The 15071-nt window shown below is 52.8% G+C and overlaps 5 protein-coding genes across 5 annotated transcripts in view, besides 2 other annotated features; 3 read left to right on the forward strand and 2 right to left on the reverse strand.

Annotated features, from left to right (window-relative positions):
- Window positions 1-226: 226 nt before the first annotated feature.
- On the reverse strand, window positions 227-4387 carry ACLA_072260 (putative dynactin; the record flags this gene model as incomplete). Its single annotated transcript, XM_001275618.1, has 1 exon — window positions 227-4387. One exon carries the CDS (start codon window positions 4385-4387, stop codon window positions 227-229), a length of 4161 nt encoding a protein of 1386 aa, XP_001275619.1.
- A 1062-nt stretch (window positions 4388-5449) lies between these two features.
- On the forward strand, window positions 5450-7295 carry ACLA_072270 (alpha-amylase; the record flags this gene model as incomplete). Its single annotated transcript, XM_001275619.1, has 4 exons — window positions 5450-5551; window positions 5632-6531; window positions 6584-6635; window positions 6691-7295. The coding sequence occupies 4 exons, from the start codon at window positions 5450-5452 to the stop codon at window positions 7293-7295; spliced, it is 1659 nt and encodes a 552-aa protein (XP_001275620.1).
- Window positions 7296-7333: a microsatellite.
- Window positions 7334-7607: 274 nt separating this feature from the next.
- Window positions 7608-8619, reverse strand: ACLA_072280 (putative pyrimidine 5'-nucleotidase; the record flags this gene model as incomplete). Its single annotated transcript, XM_001275620.1, has 3 exons — window positions 7608-7780; window positions 7850-8275; window positions 8349-8619. The coding sequence occupies 3 exons, from the start codon at window positions 8617-8619 to the stop codon at window positions 7608-7610; spliced, it is 870 nt and encodes a 289-aa protein (XP_001275621.1).
- Window positions 8620-9105: 486 nt separating this feature from the next.
- On the forward strand, window positions 9106-11643 carry ACLA_072290 (uncharacterized protein; the record flags this gene model as incomplete). The annotated part of the gene is made up of 1 exon (XM_001275621.1): window positions 9106-11643. The coding sequence occupies one exon, from the start codon at window positions 9106-9108 to the stop codon at window positions 11641-11643; it is 2538 nt and encodes an 845-aa protein (XP_001275622.1).
- A 1036-nt stretch (window positions 11644-12679) lies between these two features.
- ACLA_072300 (MmgE/PrpD family protein) overlaps window positions 12680-15071 on the forward strand; it is a gene marked incomplete at both ends in the record, with an annotated part of 4161 nt that continues 1769 nt past the window's right edge. The window contains 5 exons of the mRNA XM_001275622.1: window positions 12680-12922; window positions 13007-13835; window positions 13900-14031; window positions 14089-14481; window positions 14578-14793. Of these exons, the coding sequence (XP_001275623.1) occupies window positions 12680-12922; window positions 13007-13835; window positions 13900-14031; window positions 14089-14481; window positions 14578-14793 (1813 nt within the window). The remainder of the gene's footprint in view (window positions 12923-13006; window positions 13836-13899; window positions 14032-14088; window positions 14482-14577; window positions 14794-15071) is intronic.
- Window positions 15023-15057: a microsatellite.

Raw genomic sequence — 15071 nt, forward strand, 5'->3', positions numbered from 1 at the left:
TCGTTCAGCGTGAGCTTTCTTAGTTGCATTATTTGATCTCTTTTCAATTTTTCTTCAAATAATAGAGTGTTTATTGTGATGGCTGGAAGTATGTGTACATGTGCGAGTGCCTCTAGACATATACAAATAATAACGTAAGGAACACTCGTACTCGATAAAGTGAAATGGATTGGGGGTATTGCAATGATACGTAAATGCTTGAATATAATAGACAAGAAAGCGAGGCTCAGAAAGAGGGCGCCACGGAAGGTTCAACTGGATGCTCGACGGGTTTGCGACTGTGCTGGTCCATTCCCAGCATCTGCCAAGCAGTACCCATCACTGCATGTCCTGGACCTTTGAGAAACTCGCCGTGCATCAAGGTACGCGGAACATGCCGTTGAGACCGCTCGCGGGAAACTCGCTCCTTCTTCGTCGCGACCAGCCTATCCTGCTCTCTCTCGTGTCGAACAATGTCGTCCTTCCATTCGGCCCAGCGCTCGTAGTGTTCGCGCTGCTGGAGCACTTGGTAGCGGAGCTTGGCTTTGGACGGGCGCCAGCCGACGCGGTTCCCGCTGTCCTGGGACATGGTGGATTTGAGGTCGCAGATGCTCGTGTCTTTGGTTAGTTTGAGGAGATGCGCGAAGACGTCCTTGCTTTCCGACGCGGTCTGCTGGGCCTTGTCCTGTTGAGGCGTCGGGAACGACTTCGTGAGAGGTACGTCCAGCCAGGAGTGCATTTCCGCCGCGCGTCGGACGGAGTACGGGTCGAGCATGTTGGCGCGCCGGTTCTCTTCGCGGAGGAAACGGACGGCCGCTTGGAGGCTTTCGACTTCTGCGCGAAGAGCCTCGTTCTCGCGCATGGCGGCCAGCGAGATGCTGTTGTCGATGACGACCCCGTCTGTCGTCGTCGAGACTCCGGTTGTGCCGGAAAGCCGTTTGACCCGCTCGAGTCGAGTCTTGAGGTCTTCTCGCTCTGCCTCCAGCGCTTGCATGTCCTTGCGCTGTTGTCCGAGGAGCCCCTCGAGTTCTGCCCCCTTGGCTTGCAGTTGCTCAATCTTGCTCTCGAGGTCTTTGACCATGGATGCTTTCTTGTTCGCCTCGCGCATTCTGGATTCAACCAGCTCCACTCGAAGGGCTTGCTCCTCAATCGTTTTGTCCTTGACACCGAGAGATGTCGATGCTTCATGGATCTCGTTCTTGAGTCGACGTATCTCCTCATCCACATCTGGAGAGATTGTCTTATTCGACTTGAGCTCCGCAGCTCTTGCAATCCACGGCGAGGGACGCCTTTCGAATTCGGTCGTGATTGACAGATCCGACGAGACTGCATCTAGTTCTTCGAGGGAGCCAGTGAGGCTGCGCAATCTGCTGTAGAGGAGTGACATGGTATCCTTGCTCTCACTTCCAGTCTCAGAGGGTAATGCATAGCTTGCAGAGGTCTCGGACATTGTTGTCAATGCCTCTGCGACAGTCAGAGCTTCAGTCCGGGCCTCCTCGCCAATAAGCTGCGCAATGTTCTCCCCCAGCTGGCGTGCCAACGCGGAAAGGTCTCTGGCAGCCTCTTCGGTGCTCTTGAAGGGTCCAGCAACATCTTGGGATAGGGATAGTGACCGTAATCGCAAGTCTTCAAGCGCCCTATGAACCTTGCCCAACGCAACCTTCAGACCGCGAGCTTGGGACACGAACCCATCCATCTTATTGAGAAGAAAAGTGCACTCCTCGTCACCACCCTCTTCGGGAATCTTAATCTCCGATTGCAGCAGTGACTTCAGCCGTGCCATGCAAGATGCAGCATGGTCCATATATGATTGTGTCAACGATGAACGCATACAAAGCTCGTCAGCAAAAGCCTCCAGCGAATCAGGTAGAAGGGTCTCTGCAAGATGGGAGACAAGAGCGATAGATCTTTGCAGCTCGATAGCGCACTTGCGCAAGTTAACCTCGTTCTTCTTCAAGCCCTCTATCCAGAAATTCAAGGTCCGTTCCACCGGCTCCATCTCGAACAATGCCCCCCTGATACTGTCAAAGCTCTCTGTTGGGCAGCTCGTGATATATGTGACGAAGCGATCGCAAAGACCTGAAATGTAGAGTAACTTCTCAAACACATCGTATGCCACGAAGACATCATCAGGTGATGTCGCGATGGAGGCTTGCTCGGAGATATTCTCACGGATCGTGTTCATAATCAAAGAAGCTTTGAAGGTCACCCGCTTGAAGCGCAGAAGGGCAAGAATCGAGTCTCGCTCCCCCTCGTAGTATTCCGGGAGATATAACTTTACGATGGACAGATGCTGTATGTCTTCCTCTGCACTCATACGGGCGAGTTCAATGTCGATTGTCTTTGTCTGCGTTTTGGAGATCGACGCTTGGAGCTTCATGTTCAAGTCTATCATGGCTCGGGACCGCGTCGTCAGATCGTTCGCCTCGGCTTCTGAGATTTGTTGAGAAGCTCGCATATCCTCCAAGTCTCCTTGTAAGGTCGAAACCAGCTCCCGGAAGCGGACCAAAGTGTATTCCAGATCTTCAATGACCTCATCCTGCTGGGAGATCTTTCGACACTGGTCATTGAACAGACCCTCACGATAGTCGATCTCTTCCTGAAGCTGCTTTTCTGTCTCGATGTGGTTGTACTCAAGTTCGTCGTTGACCTCTTTCAAAGCCTCCAGATCATCGATGGCAGCCTTGAGTTCGTTGATCTCTTCCTGATATCGCATGTTCTTGTCAGCAAGTTCTTCAATCATTTCTTCGGCACCAAGCGCTGTCTCGAGCTGCTGCTTGAGATCTTCGACATTGTCCTCGGATACAAGCAGCTTTTCTTTCGTCGACTCGTATTGGGACTTGATGGTGGCATAGTCTTCCAGGTCCTGCTCGAGCTCCTTGATCTGATCCTTTAAATCCGATTCCTGTTGCTGGGTCATATCACGGAGGCGGATCAAAGCTTCGCGCAGACGCTCATTTGTCTTCTCCATTTGAAGCCACCCATGACTGGATCTTTCCTCAGGGCTCATTGTCTGACCAAGCTCTTCATTTTCTTCCTTAAGGATATCAAGCTCCAGTTGCAGTTCCTCCACCCGGGCTCGTAGCAGCTCACATTCATGCCTGAACGCGTCAGCTGTCTCTTCGGCCATCTCACGGTCTAGCGCTGCCATCTCCAGGATGGAATCATTCTCCGCCTGGAGGCGTTCTACTTCCTCCAGCTTTGCCTCTGTCTCTTTCAATTTCTTGCGCAAATCACCGATCTCGAGCTGTTGCGGCTGGTATTTGGCTTGCAGCTTCTGGATGATGGCCTCGAATTTATCCCTTTCCGATTGCAGTCTCTCGAGGGTCTTCATTTTCTCGCGATCTTCTGCCCGCTTCTTTTCCATAACCTTGAGCTTCATCTTTATCTCGTCAAGGTCTCTACCAGCTGGGGCAGAATTGTTCTGCGCTGGTCGCTGTGAGGAAGAAGTTAAGCTAGGACGACCGGCCGCTGGTCTTGCCGAGCCTGGGGTCTTCTCGGGCAACCTTCGCGACGACCCTTCATTCTCATCCACTTCCGCATCGTCGACATCAAGGTCAATTTCTGGATCCTCCGTTTCCCCGCTTGTGCCGACCTCTGTTTCATTGGATGATTTATTGGAAGCGGTTGGCCGCAATGCCGGTCGTTTGAAATGTCCAGGAGCCGTGGCTGTTCCGGATTGAAGGCTTGGTCTAGTTGCCTTGCTTGAGGGTCCTGATATGGAAGGTCGAGACTGACGGGGCGCGGAGGAGGGCGCGGAAGGAGGAGGCATGGACGTCCTCGCTCCAGATGGAGGGCGGCTTCGAGATGCCACTGTCGACGGCCGCGACGAGGGGCCACTAATCGACCCACGAGTGGAGGAGAGAGGTACGGCAGGGGTTGGTGTGGATTTATTCGGCGACTTTATGGGAGACTGAACCTGTCCTATGTCAGCGATGAACATTGTCAATGGCGCGCCTGGCCCAGTCCGTACTCTCGTGGATGTCCGCTGGGATGCGGACTTCGAGGTCGGCGAGGTGCTCGCAGCGCTGGCGCTGTGTCTCTTGACATTGGTTGTCGGTAAAGCGCCAGGACGTTTCATCGTGATACTGTTTGCTGTTGAACCCGTCTGAGCTCGGGCTCTGCTTGCTTGGGCGGCATTGGTGTTTCCTTTGGAGGGTGGTTTCGTCTCTCGCACGGGCTGTTCGATAATGGCGGCGACAGCAGAAGGTCGAATAAACATGCCAAACCCCGGTTCGCATTCGAAATATCGCTCTCCTTGAACCGCGCCATCGTTCTTCCCCGTGCAATCGTCCAGCTCAACGCCGATCCAGTCGCCAGCTGCGAAATGGGTAGTCCCGACGAACCGCACGGTGGCCGGCCGACCGTCGGTCAGAGTGACTACATGGCCAACAGATAACTCAGCCATGGCAAAACATTCAGATTAAGAGCTCCTGCTCGGGTCAATGGCCAGACTGGGGGCAGGAAGGGGAGTTTGTTGATGTTGTTTGTTGCTTCGGAGCCTCAGGACGCGATCCCGGATTGACGGCCTGATCTGCGGCCTGAGGCATCAACTCCTGAAAATCTCCGAAAAACTTCAGCTTCTTTTTTATTCTGCCTTACGGAGTACATCCTTACAAGAATAATATCAAGATGTTAATACTATTGAACTGTATTCATACTAGTTTAAAGCTAGATTATGCGAGATACTACGTAGTCTGTTACCAAGGGTTCCTTTTTTACGTGTGTGCGCTCTCTGCCCTACGCCTTGTAGATAGATCAGTCAGTCAGAGCTGAAAGAGCTGAAAGAGACATATGTTCCTGACTCCCTTGCACGCCACTTCAAGCCCTCCGAGACACATCAAAACTCCTTCGCAGCAACGAAGCGCCAGTGGACTGAGGACAGCCACCATTATTGAGACATCTTCACAGCCTCCTCCTGCACCCCTGGAGAACCTACGGAGTAAAGGATGGTGTAAACTTGACAAAGCGCATTACTCCGTAGTATGTTTCAATGGCCATTCGCCTATCGAGTACCCTATTGGTCCATTGGCCCATGTTTCAGTTGACCCTGAATCCTGGATGGAGTCACGACTGGCCGAGTGAAGACTCAGTCCTGGACTAACTGGTTATCGGGGCCACGGTAGTGGCTGGGACGCCCTCATGGCGAGAGACTAGTCGTATGACAGGGATATATTTATCCATCGCTTGAATCTCGATGCAAATGTCTGTCCGTTCCTCGCGAGCGCCATGGTTCATCCTTTTTCCTTTTGCGCCCCCCCCACTTTGAGACACAAATTTATAGACTACCGAGGATATTGAGGCCAGGGCGATAAATAATCTATATCCCTGCTCGGTTACACGGATTGCCAGTTTTATCAGTGTCCGACCTTGCTCTGAAAGTGGCATCTCTTGTTTGTGTCATAGAGCTTTTATTGAAGAGACCACTTCACCTTCCGGCCACAGTTGGTCGGCGATCACGAACATCAAAATGCGCGAGTCATTGTACTATGGCGCAGTTTGGACTGCTCTTGCCAGCATTGCGGCTGCCGATGCTCCATCGGCTGAGCAATGGGCCGAAAGATCGATTTATGTTCGTGCGCTCCTTGCTCGTCATGTTGTCCTCAAGAGCCAGACGGTTCGGGAATTACTGACAAAAGTTCCGGCCAGTAGCAAATCATGACGGATCGCTTTGCGCGCCCAAAGGGGTCCTCTGATGCCGCTTGTGACCCTTTCAAGTACTGTGGAGGGTCGTGGGCTGGCATCATTGAAAAGCTGGATTACATCCAAGACCTGGGTTTTACGGCGATCCAGATCTCGCCGGTGGTCGAGAATATCCCGGACGACACCAAATACGGCGAAGCGTATCACGGGTACTGGCCAAGGAACCTCTATGCGCTCAATGACCACTTTGGCACAGATGGAGACCTTCGCAGCTTGGCGAGCGAGCTTCACAAACGAGACATGTACCTGATGGTCGATGTTGTGATCAACGACATGGCTCAGGCCATCAACGGCTCGATGGATGACCATCCGCAGCCCAAGATTGACTATTCTCAGCTCATCCCTTTCAACGATGAAAAATACTACCACCCCTACTGTAGCATCACTGACTGGAATAACCCTGCGATCTATCAGGGTTGCTGGTTTGGATCGGACGTGGTCGCTCTGCCAGACCTGAAGACGGAGGACAAGGAGGTCGAGACGATGATCCAGACATGGGTCAAGGAGCTCGTCAGTAATTATTCGATAGACGGTCTGCGCATCGATGCTACCAAGCACATGAACGACGAATATGTCATCGGCTTCTCCAAAGCGGCAGGAGTCTTCACAATGGGTGAGGTGTATACCGAGGACACGGATCTCGTTTGCAAATACGAAGACATGGTCACTGGTCTTTTGAACTATCCCGTCTACCAACCTGTTGTTCAAGCCTTTACAGCAGGCGACATGCTCCGACTTGCTGAGAGTGTCCGGACGGTCGAGAAGAAATGCAAGGATTTCACGCGGTTGGCGACTTTCGTGGAGAACCATGATATCACTCGCTTTGCGTCTCTGGTCAATGACACGACAGTAAGTATAATCGATGGTAGCGGGTTTGAAATCATAACTAACAGCCTTGAAGCTGGCAAAGAACGCGATGGCTTTCAATATTCTCGCGGATGGCATTCCAATCAGTACGTTTCCTTGCTGAACCGTATCCAGAACAAACGGCTAATGTCCTGCTTCTAGTTTACCAAGGTCAAGAGCAGCATATGGCCGGTAACTTCTCGCCATACAACCGGGAAGCCCTCTGGACGACAGAATACGACACCAAGGGGCCCCTGTACGGCCTGACCGCAACGCTCAACAAGCTCCGGAACCATGCCATCAGCATCGACAACCATTACGTGACCAACCACAGCATTGAGCTGTACCTCGACAACTCGACCTATGCCACCAGAAAGGGACCGGAAGGGGTTCAAGTCGTCTCCGTTTTCTCAAACCAAGGCTCGAAAGGCGGCAAGTACGACCTTACGCTGAAAGACGCTTTTGCTCCCAACACGGAAGTCATGGAGGTCCTGGGCTGCTCCAAGCTCACGGCCAACGATGCCGGCAATCTCACTGTCAAGATGGACGCCGGAGAGCCCAAGGTCTTCTTCCCTACGTCACATCTGGATGGCTCCGGGCTGTGCGGCTATAAAGCGCGGGAGACCCAGTCGAATTCGACGAGTGACAACTCGACTAACTCTGACAAGGACAAAGACGATAAGAATCTGGGCAGCGTTGCTGCCATCCCATACCCTATGCTGCTTTCAGGGGCTGTGCTAGCCGCTATTATTAGCTGGGTGTTCTAGTTTCTTTCTTTCTTTCTTTCTTTTTTTCTCCCTTTTTTGAAACCTGACCTGACCTTTCTATTCTTCATCTCACCTTTTTCTGATCTTCTTTCCCTTCCCCAAAGCTGCATGCTGCTAGGGGATTTTGTTCCTTTTTCTTCTTTTCATGATGGATTGAATTTCATCTCTAGATATGATGTATATATCATTATGTCTATAATCATTGACCTAATAGAACCCCATAGACAGACCAAAATCATATGCTTCGTGACATCTAAGCGCATACCCAGTATGCGCATAAGCCCATTGCTACACACCAAAATAGCGGGACGTCTATTTAGCAGCAGTACTCTTGAACAGCTGGGGAAACAATTTCCGCAATTCTTCAAGACTCCGAATCATGTATTGTGAGGCCGGAACGGGAGGAACAGGAAGCATGGGCTCCACGAGGTGGACAGTGGTCCAGCCACGTTCCGCGGCATGCTTGCAATTCAAATACGAGTCATCTATAGCCCCAGTCATAATAATCAGCACAGACGCTACAGAGTCAGATTGTAAACCCCAAGATGACATACCAACAAAATAGCACTCCTCTGTACTCAGCGCTTGCGCCTCAATCTCTGCCTTCTCGTACATATCCTGGGATGGTTTGCAGACGAGCGGGGGGTGCGCATAGTCGCAGTACGTGATACCCTCGAACAAATCATCCACCCCCAAGAGCTTCACCACGCGCCTGGCGTGGGTGATGTAAGCGTTCGTGAGCAGCCAGGGCTTCACCTTGGAGGTGTCGATGTCCTCGAGGAACTTGCGCAACTCAGGAGCGGGCTTCAGGATCTTGTCTAGGGGAAGGGCATCGTCGACTTCGCAGTTGAATCGCAGAGGATTGATTGTGTGATGGCGGGTGAGACCCTCGAGAGCGAGACCGTATTCTTTGTAGTATTTCTGGTGCAGCATGTGGGCGTTTTCGGAGCTGAGGGAGAGGTGCTTGACGAAGAACTGGTCTGGTGATGATCACAAACGTTAGAGATTACAATAAATCGCAGATCATAGTCATAAAAGTTGAAAGGAACTTACTGATCAATTTCTGCATCTCATCGTGAATGTTGCAATCTGCGCAGGTCTTGTCAGTCGTCGTTGAGTCGCTCGAGTCGGCGGGAGTTCTGACCTCGAGAATAGAGCTGCGTACACCGAAGATTAGCAAATCTGTCTTGCTACTGATAAAACCCCAATCTAGTAAATCAACTATTGAATCATAGTCGGATATACATACACAGTTGTCTATATCGAAGAAGAAGACTGGCCTGCGATCAGGCACTGCATTGGCGGGACACACTGTGGTGGCCATTGTCCTCCGAGGTGAGAAGAAGCTTGTGCGGAAAACGAAGGGTGGATGATATTGCAAAGAGAAACGGGTAACTGGAGTTGAGAATCTCTGGTATATATAAGAAGCCCGAGAGATGAAAGAAGTCATGGATAAGTGAGGCTAATCCATCCATGCAATGATTCACATCTCTGGTTCATTAGAGTCATCATAGTACATAATACTGCCCGCAGTATTATTCCGCGGACGAGCTTAGCGTCTGACCGCCAAAACATCTTGCTGGACTCGAGGGAGCTTGAATTTTCTCCTTCTCCCTCGACGAAATAAAATCAATATCACACACAACTCTTCATCTCAACATCCATGTAACCTGTTGATCAAGTCTACTACTTATCATAGGTGAAGTGGCTACTCTGCAGATACTGCTATTAGTATCGATACGATCTGTTCATCTAGTCACATCAACGCCTACAGAAGCCATTTTTCCCCGTCCCGTGGAGCCCCTGCGTCATGGCAACTCCTGGGACAGCTCAACTGCCAGCTGGAGAAATTTCCCCTGGCTTGTCAGAAAACGAGCAAGTGAGGGAATACGAGAAGATCTTGAGAATTAGCGACGATATCTTCTCTGGTGCTCACCCTAGGTTGAAAGTTCCTCAGCAATTTGTGCGCAAGACCATGTCTCGCAATGCTCCCAATCCCCCAACCCCGACAAGACAAGCTCAGGTAAAGACTGCTGGAGGTCAGGTATATTCTCAGGGTAAACCATTCCAGCCCAAGCCGGCGACAATAGGTGTCGCAAATGCGCAGACCGCAAAACCCAATGGTCCGTCTGCTGCGACCGCTTCTCCTGCGTCTTCGCGTATTGTTCCCAAGCCTACGTCGGAGATTGATCCCATCTTCTTGACCAAATCCGATGATTTAGTTAGAGCGGAGCTGCAGTTGCAGCGACAAAGGGTGGAGAGAGCGTTGCGTGAGCAGTTGGAGCACAAAAAGCAGGAGTCCAGGCAGCGAGTCGCCATGCAGGACGCGAAACCTGACTTTGACGTCTCAGACGTTCTGAACAGGGCCTTTGAGCTCGTCCCTCCATCACCATCCATTGAGGCCCCTGGGCCCAATGTCATGGAAGCTCCTAGTGACTCGTATGATGAGTCCTTCGACTCCAGTAGAGCCGCTGACTCTCCGGTCCAGCAGAAGCCGGCTTCGGCGCCTCCGTCTAGCTCAGAGGATTCTGCTGCTGAAGCTCCAGTAGAGACTTATTCAGATGAGTTGCAACGGCTTGAAGCCCTGAACAAATCTGGATCGGATCAAGAAATGCGAGATACTTACCCGGTTGCAGACGCTCGCATGCCCGATCGTCAGAGACAGACACAACGTGGCCCGGTAGATTTGGCGAACGAAGATATCCAGGTGACCCAGGCGCAAGCAGATGCTTTTGAAGAGCCTGAGTATTCGCCGCCGGCTCCAGGTGTCCCCCCAATGGCGAGGAGTGAGAATCGCGAGATTGCACCTGAACATCGGAATGGAGATAAACGAAGGGGTCAGGAAGGTCAGCCCGCTTACCGGCCACCTCCTCAGCATCATCGTCGCAGATCCATATCACCAGGAGACGATGTGAGAGTTGTGCGCAACCATATCACGTCACCCGCCGCTCCGCAGCCCTCTCGAGTCTCTCCACTAGCTATAGCCAAGGTTTCCTCCGTCCATCAACCCAAACATTCACGAATAGTCTACAGCTCTGACCGATTGCAGCCCGCGAGACAGGATATTCGGGGCAGCAGTCCCGATGTTCCAGCCCAGCAGTTGATGCCTAGGAAGCGCAGGAGGCTTCACGATGACCGCAGTCGGCCACGCCAGGTATCGTACAGAACACAAGCAGGTGGCAGTTCGGAAACTTTTATTAAGGAAGAGCCTGTTTCACCGCCACCTTTTGCGGACACGCCGCCCAAAGTGCCGCCTCAAGAGAGGCCTATCTACATCGATATCTCCTCACCGCGTTATACACCAATGTATGAGAGGGTCGAGCCAATGGCGGCGCCTGTATATGAGGTTGATCCTTACCACGAACCTCATCTGGAGGCCGGCCTTCAGAGGACCACATCGCGGCTCAGTGTCCGCCGGCCGATCCGTGACGATCAGGATCTACGGAGGGTCGCCAGCTTACATCAGGTTCGACAACCGGAATATACACGCGAATACATCGAACGACCTGGTTCTCGTTCGTTTCGTGCTGCATCGTACGCCGTCCTTGAGCGACCGCCACCGGAAAGAATTCGATATTACGACGAAGCGTCTCCCTCTTACGCCAGACATTACGTCTCAGCCGGCGAATCGCCGACGTCGCCACGTTACCAAGAGACTTATATTGACGCCGGTGCGATGGCTCCTCCACCCCGCCGAATTTTGATCGATGAGCATGGCAATCACTACCGCGAGAAGACTCCACCCAGGATGCAGGCCATGCCCCCGCCGAGTCGCATTCCGCGGGGAGATGTCTATGATGACGGTACACAGGTACGCCCCGCTGCTAGTGTCCGCGCAATCTCCGTTGTCGATGATCCCTATGGTGGTCGGAGATATGTTCAGGAAATGCCGCCTCCTCCCACTGGTTATCGACGGGTCACCGACTATCCTCATCCTGCTGCCAGCGAACGGCGCACCTTTGCGACCCCGCTCATTGAGGATCGCGAGCCCTACCCCCGCAGCAGTAGCGTGCAGGTTGCCGGCTATCCCGCCCCACGTGCGACGTATATGGAGGAGGCGGACATCCCGCGCGAGAGAATCATCAGGATGCCAAGCGTACGACCTACTGCTGCTCGCTATGAGGAGCCTCGCGAGATGATTCCTCGGATTGGCAGCGTGCGCCCGGTTGAACGAGACGTAAGTGTTTATGTAGATGATGATGCTCGGCGGCCCAGGGAGTACATTGAACGGCCCGTCTATGTGGCACCCCGGCCGCTGACGAGGGAAGAACGATACTATGACGGAGAACCCGAGCGGGTTGTGCTTGATGGGCGAGAGGCGGTTCACCGAGTTCCCCAGCGTTATTGAACAGTCTTAGGTTCGTGAGTCACCGTGAGATTTCGGACCCTGCTTGGTTTGATCGCATTTGCATGCATACTGGCGACCGGTTTCGATTTGTCTTTCTAGCGAGCTGTTGTACATTATTGCGCTTTTTTTAGTCAGGGACATCGGCAAACAATCGTTCACTCCCTGTGAGTCGAAGCTAAATTGGAGAATAATTATCATGCCCAGATACCCTGACCGACCCCAGCTGTAATTGAAAGGGTTGGTTAGGTACCTCTAGATGTAGAAAGCTCCATAAAGGACTGGGGTGGTTTTCCTCCCGGCCAAGTTCGAACTCAGCATTTGTGGCAATTGCATATCTGTTATATGTCGATCCCTTTAAGAAACAGAAGGGTATCTATACTGGCAAATGAAAGACATTCCGCACCCTGTCTGTCTTGGATCCAATTTTTGATATCGATGTCAATCAACCAGAACATCAGCCCTGTACCGGGGTATACCGAAGAAGAATGGTCCTACCATCCGATACCCCTAGTACTACACTGCAGGGGGGCCACAATGATAGCCTAAGAAGAATAATTGGCAAATAAGAAGGAGAAGAACACGCATGCATAGTGATTTGATCTCTGGTAGATCAACTGTTGTGATGCTTTTCGACAATCCAAAATACTGCCTGGGGCGATGACGTCGGACCCCCAACCACCAGCATCAGGAAAAGGAAAAGGTCCCACGCTTTCGTCATGCAGGAAGAATCCCTGAGAGACTAGTCGACCATCCTCTGGACATCTTATCTATGTTGAAAGACATCTAAAAGACTGCGAGAGAACGATGCTGCCTGCTTCCCATTAGGAGTCTCTACTGGAGAATGACTGGCTGAGTTTCTACGTCATTGCCTTACTAGCAGAACAGAGTTGAAATGCACCCTTTATTTAACCCGTCGGACGAAACCACTCTGGTAACAGCCCTGAAGCTTTCTGGCGCATTGTTCTCGATCCTCCTCAGTTCTATGGTGATTTGGATTGCGCGACAACCCACCAGCGACAATCAGACTTGCTGCGACATGGTCCCGGATCAGGTATACCGGCTCTGCCATCGCGACGAGACCGTGAGCTCGGAGCTGGCGAAAGATCCCAGTCAATCACCGGCAAAGGTCTTCCACAAGCTGTACCATGGGCACAGATTGAAGGATAAGGTGGCTGCTGCAAAGACCAGGCAGGCAACTGGAGACCGTCATGATGGTCTGCAGAAGGCATATGAGTGTGGGAAATGGGGGACCACCAGACCGAGTCAGCTATTTCTCAAGGTTAGATAGATACCCCTCGAATTGAAAGCCGTAGTCCCCGCAATAATTCGAAATGAATGTCTAACTCGCCCTTTACGTTGAAAGATATATCATGACGCCCTGTGTACGCTGGAGAAGAACCCGATGGCGGCTGTCGTCTCTCCACCGTTGATGGGCAGCCACGGGGTGGTCCCGTTGACGATCGTGGCTCCATTGCCTGATCTCTGTCGGCATATCGCAAACTGCATCGTTCGAGCAGAAACTGAAGTCTTCCTGGGGACCAATTTCTGGATCTACTCGGATGCATCAACGCTCGTCACCGATGCGTTCAGGGAGCTCTCCCGACGGGCTGGCGAGCGAGGCACCAAGGTGGTCGTGAAGGTGCTCTATGACCGGGGGAATGTCCAGCAGGTCTGGGACAACCACCTCAGTGTCCCTGAAAAGGTGTATGCGGATCCCAGTGGCAAGGTCCGCCTGCCTCCTGCGAGCGAGATCCCCAATATCGACATGCAGGTCGTCAACTACCACCGCCCCATCTTCGGGACCTTCCATGCCAAGTTCATGGTCATTGATCGACGGGTGGCGCTGATCCAGAGTAGCAATGTCCAGGATAATGATAACCTGGAGATGCTGGTGCGGGTGGAAGGGCCCATCGTGGACTCCTTCTATGACACCGCGCTGATCTCGTGGGGGAAGACGCTCGATCCTCCTCTGCCCATGCTCTCTTCGCCAGCTGCAGACGCCGCCATCCCCAGTTTCTCGTCTCAACAGCCACAGACCGATTCGGACAAGGAGCGTCGCCCTCTGCTGCCGGAACACACCACGCAGGACCCTCACTACGATCCCGACATCCAGCAAGAGGCGCAGCGTGTCAACGACACGGTCCGTCCGCGAGAGGGGGAAGCGAAGACCCGGGCAGTGACTCGTCACCTTAGTACGCTCTCCCCAAAGTACCTTTCTCCAGTACCCATCAACGCCCATCACTAACACAGCTACAGACACAACTATCCAACAGGATACCACCGGCGACGTCCCGGACAGCGATCAGGAACCCCCAATGAGACCCTACGTGACCCTTCCACCACACAAGACGTTCCCTATGGCCCTCGTCAACAGAGAACCTTGGGGAGGTAAGCAGCAACCATCTCATCCATCCTCTGATCCCCCCATCTCTAACATCCACCCAGCACCCAACCACAGCAGCGTCTACACGCCGCAAAACGCCGCTTTCCTCTCCGCCCTCAAGCACGCCAAACACTCCATCTTCATCCAAACCCCCAACATGAACGCCGAGCCCATCCTCGCCGCCCTCCTCGCCGCCGTCCGCCGCGGCGTCACCGCCACCGTCTACCTCTGCCTAGGCTACAACGACGCCGGGCAGCTGCTCCCCTTCCAGAACGGCACGAACGAGATGATCGCCAACAGGCTCTATCGCGCCCTGCACACGGCCGAGGAACGCGCCCGCCTGCGCATCCACAACTACGTCGGCAAGGACCAGACAAAACCCATCCACAACAAGTTCAAGCAGCGGAGCTGCCATATCAAGCTGATGATCGTGGACGAACAGGTGGCGATCCAGGGTAGGATCCATGCCCCCCTGTGTGTGTGTGTGTGTAGTGTGAGATTATCTGGTCCTCGGAAAAAAACTGACACATGAGAAAACTTGAGAACCATAGGCAACGGAAACCTCGACACACAGTCCTTCTATCACAGCCAGGAGGTCAACCTCCTCCTCGACTCGCCGCTGGTGTGCCGCGCGTGGCTGGACCAAATCAACCAGAACCAGAACACGGCGCTGTACGGCGCCGTTAGCCCCGAGGATGGCTGCTGGCATGACCCGGTTACTGGGAAGTTGCCGAGGGGCTCTGTTGGGGTTGATCCCGGGCGCTTCAGTTGGGCTAAGGGGCTCGTGGGAGCGGTGCAGAGGGTGAGAGGTGTAGGCGGGTTTTAGGTTCGTTGAGGGGGTTTGCTACATGTATATGTATTTATATAGAAGTATATTTGCTTTTGCGCTTGCATTTGGCCATGCTGTACAGTTGATTTGGTTTGGATATATCTGGCTGTTCGCGTGTATGATATATATAGTATTACTACTGCCTTGTCTCTGGCTGGTACATCCTGGCCAGAGCCAGAGCCAGAGCCAGAGCCAGAGCCAGAATCTGTGCGATGA

Source organism: Aspergillus clavatus, genomic scaffold (assembly GCF_000002715.2).
Source record: "Aspergillus clavatus NRRL 1 1099423829791 genomic scaffold, whole genome shotgun sequence".
NCBI lineage: Eukaryota > Fungi > Ascomycota > Eurotiomycetes > Eurotiales > Aspergillaceae > Aspergillus > Aspergillus clavatus.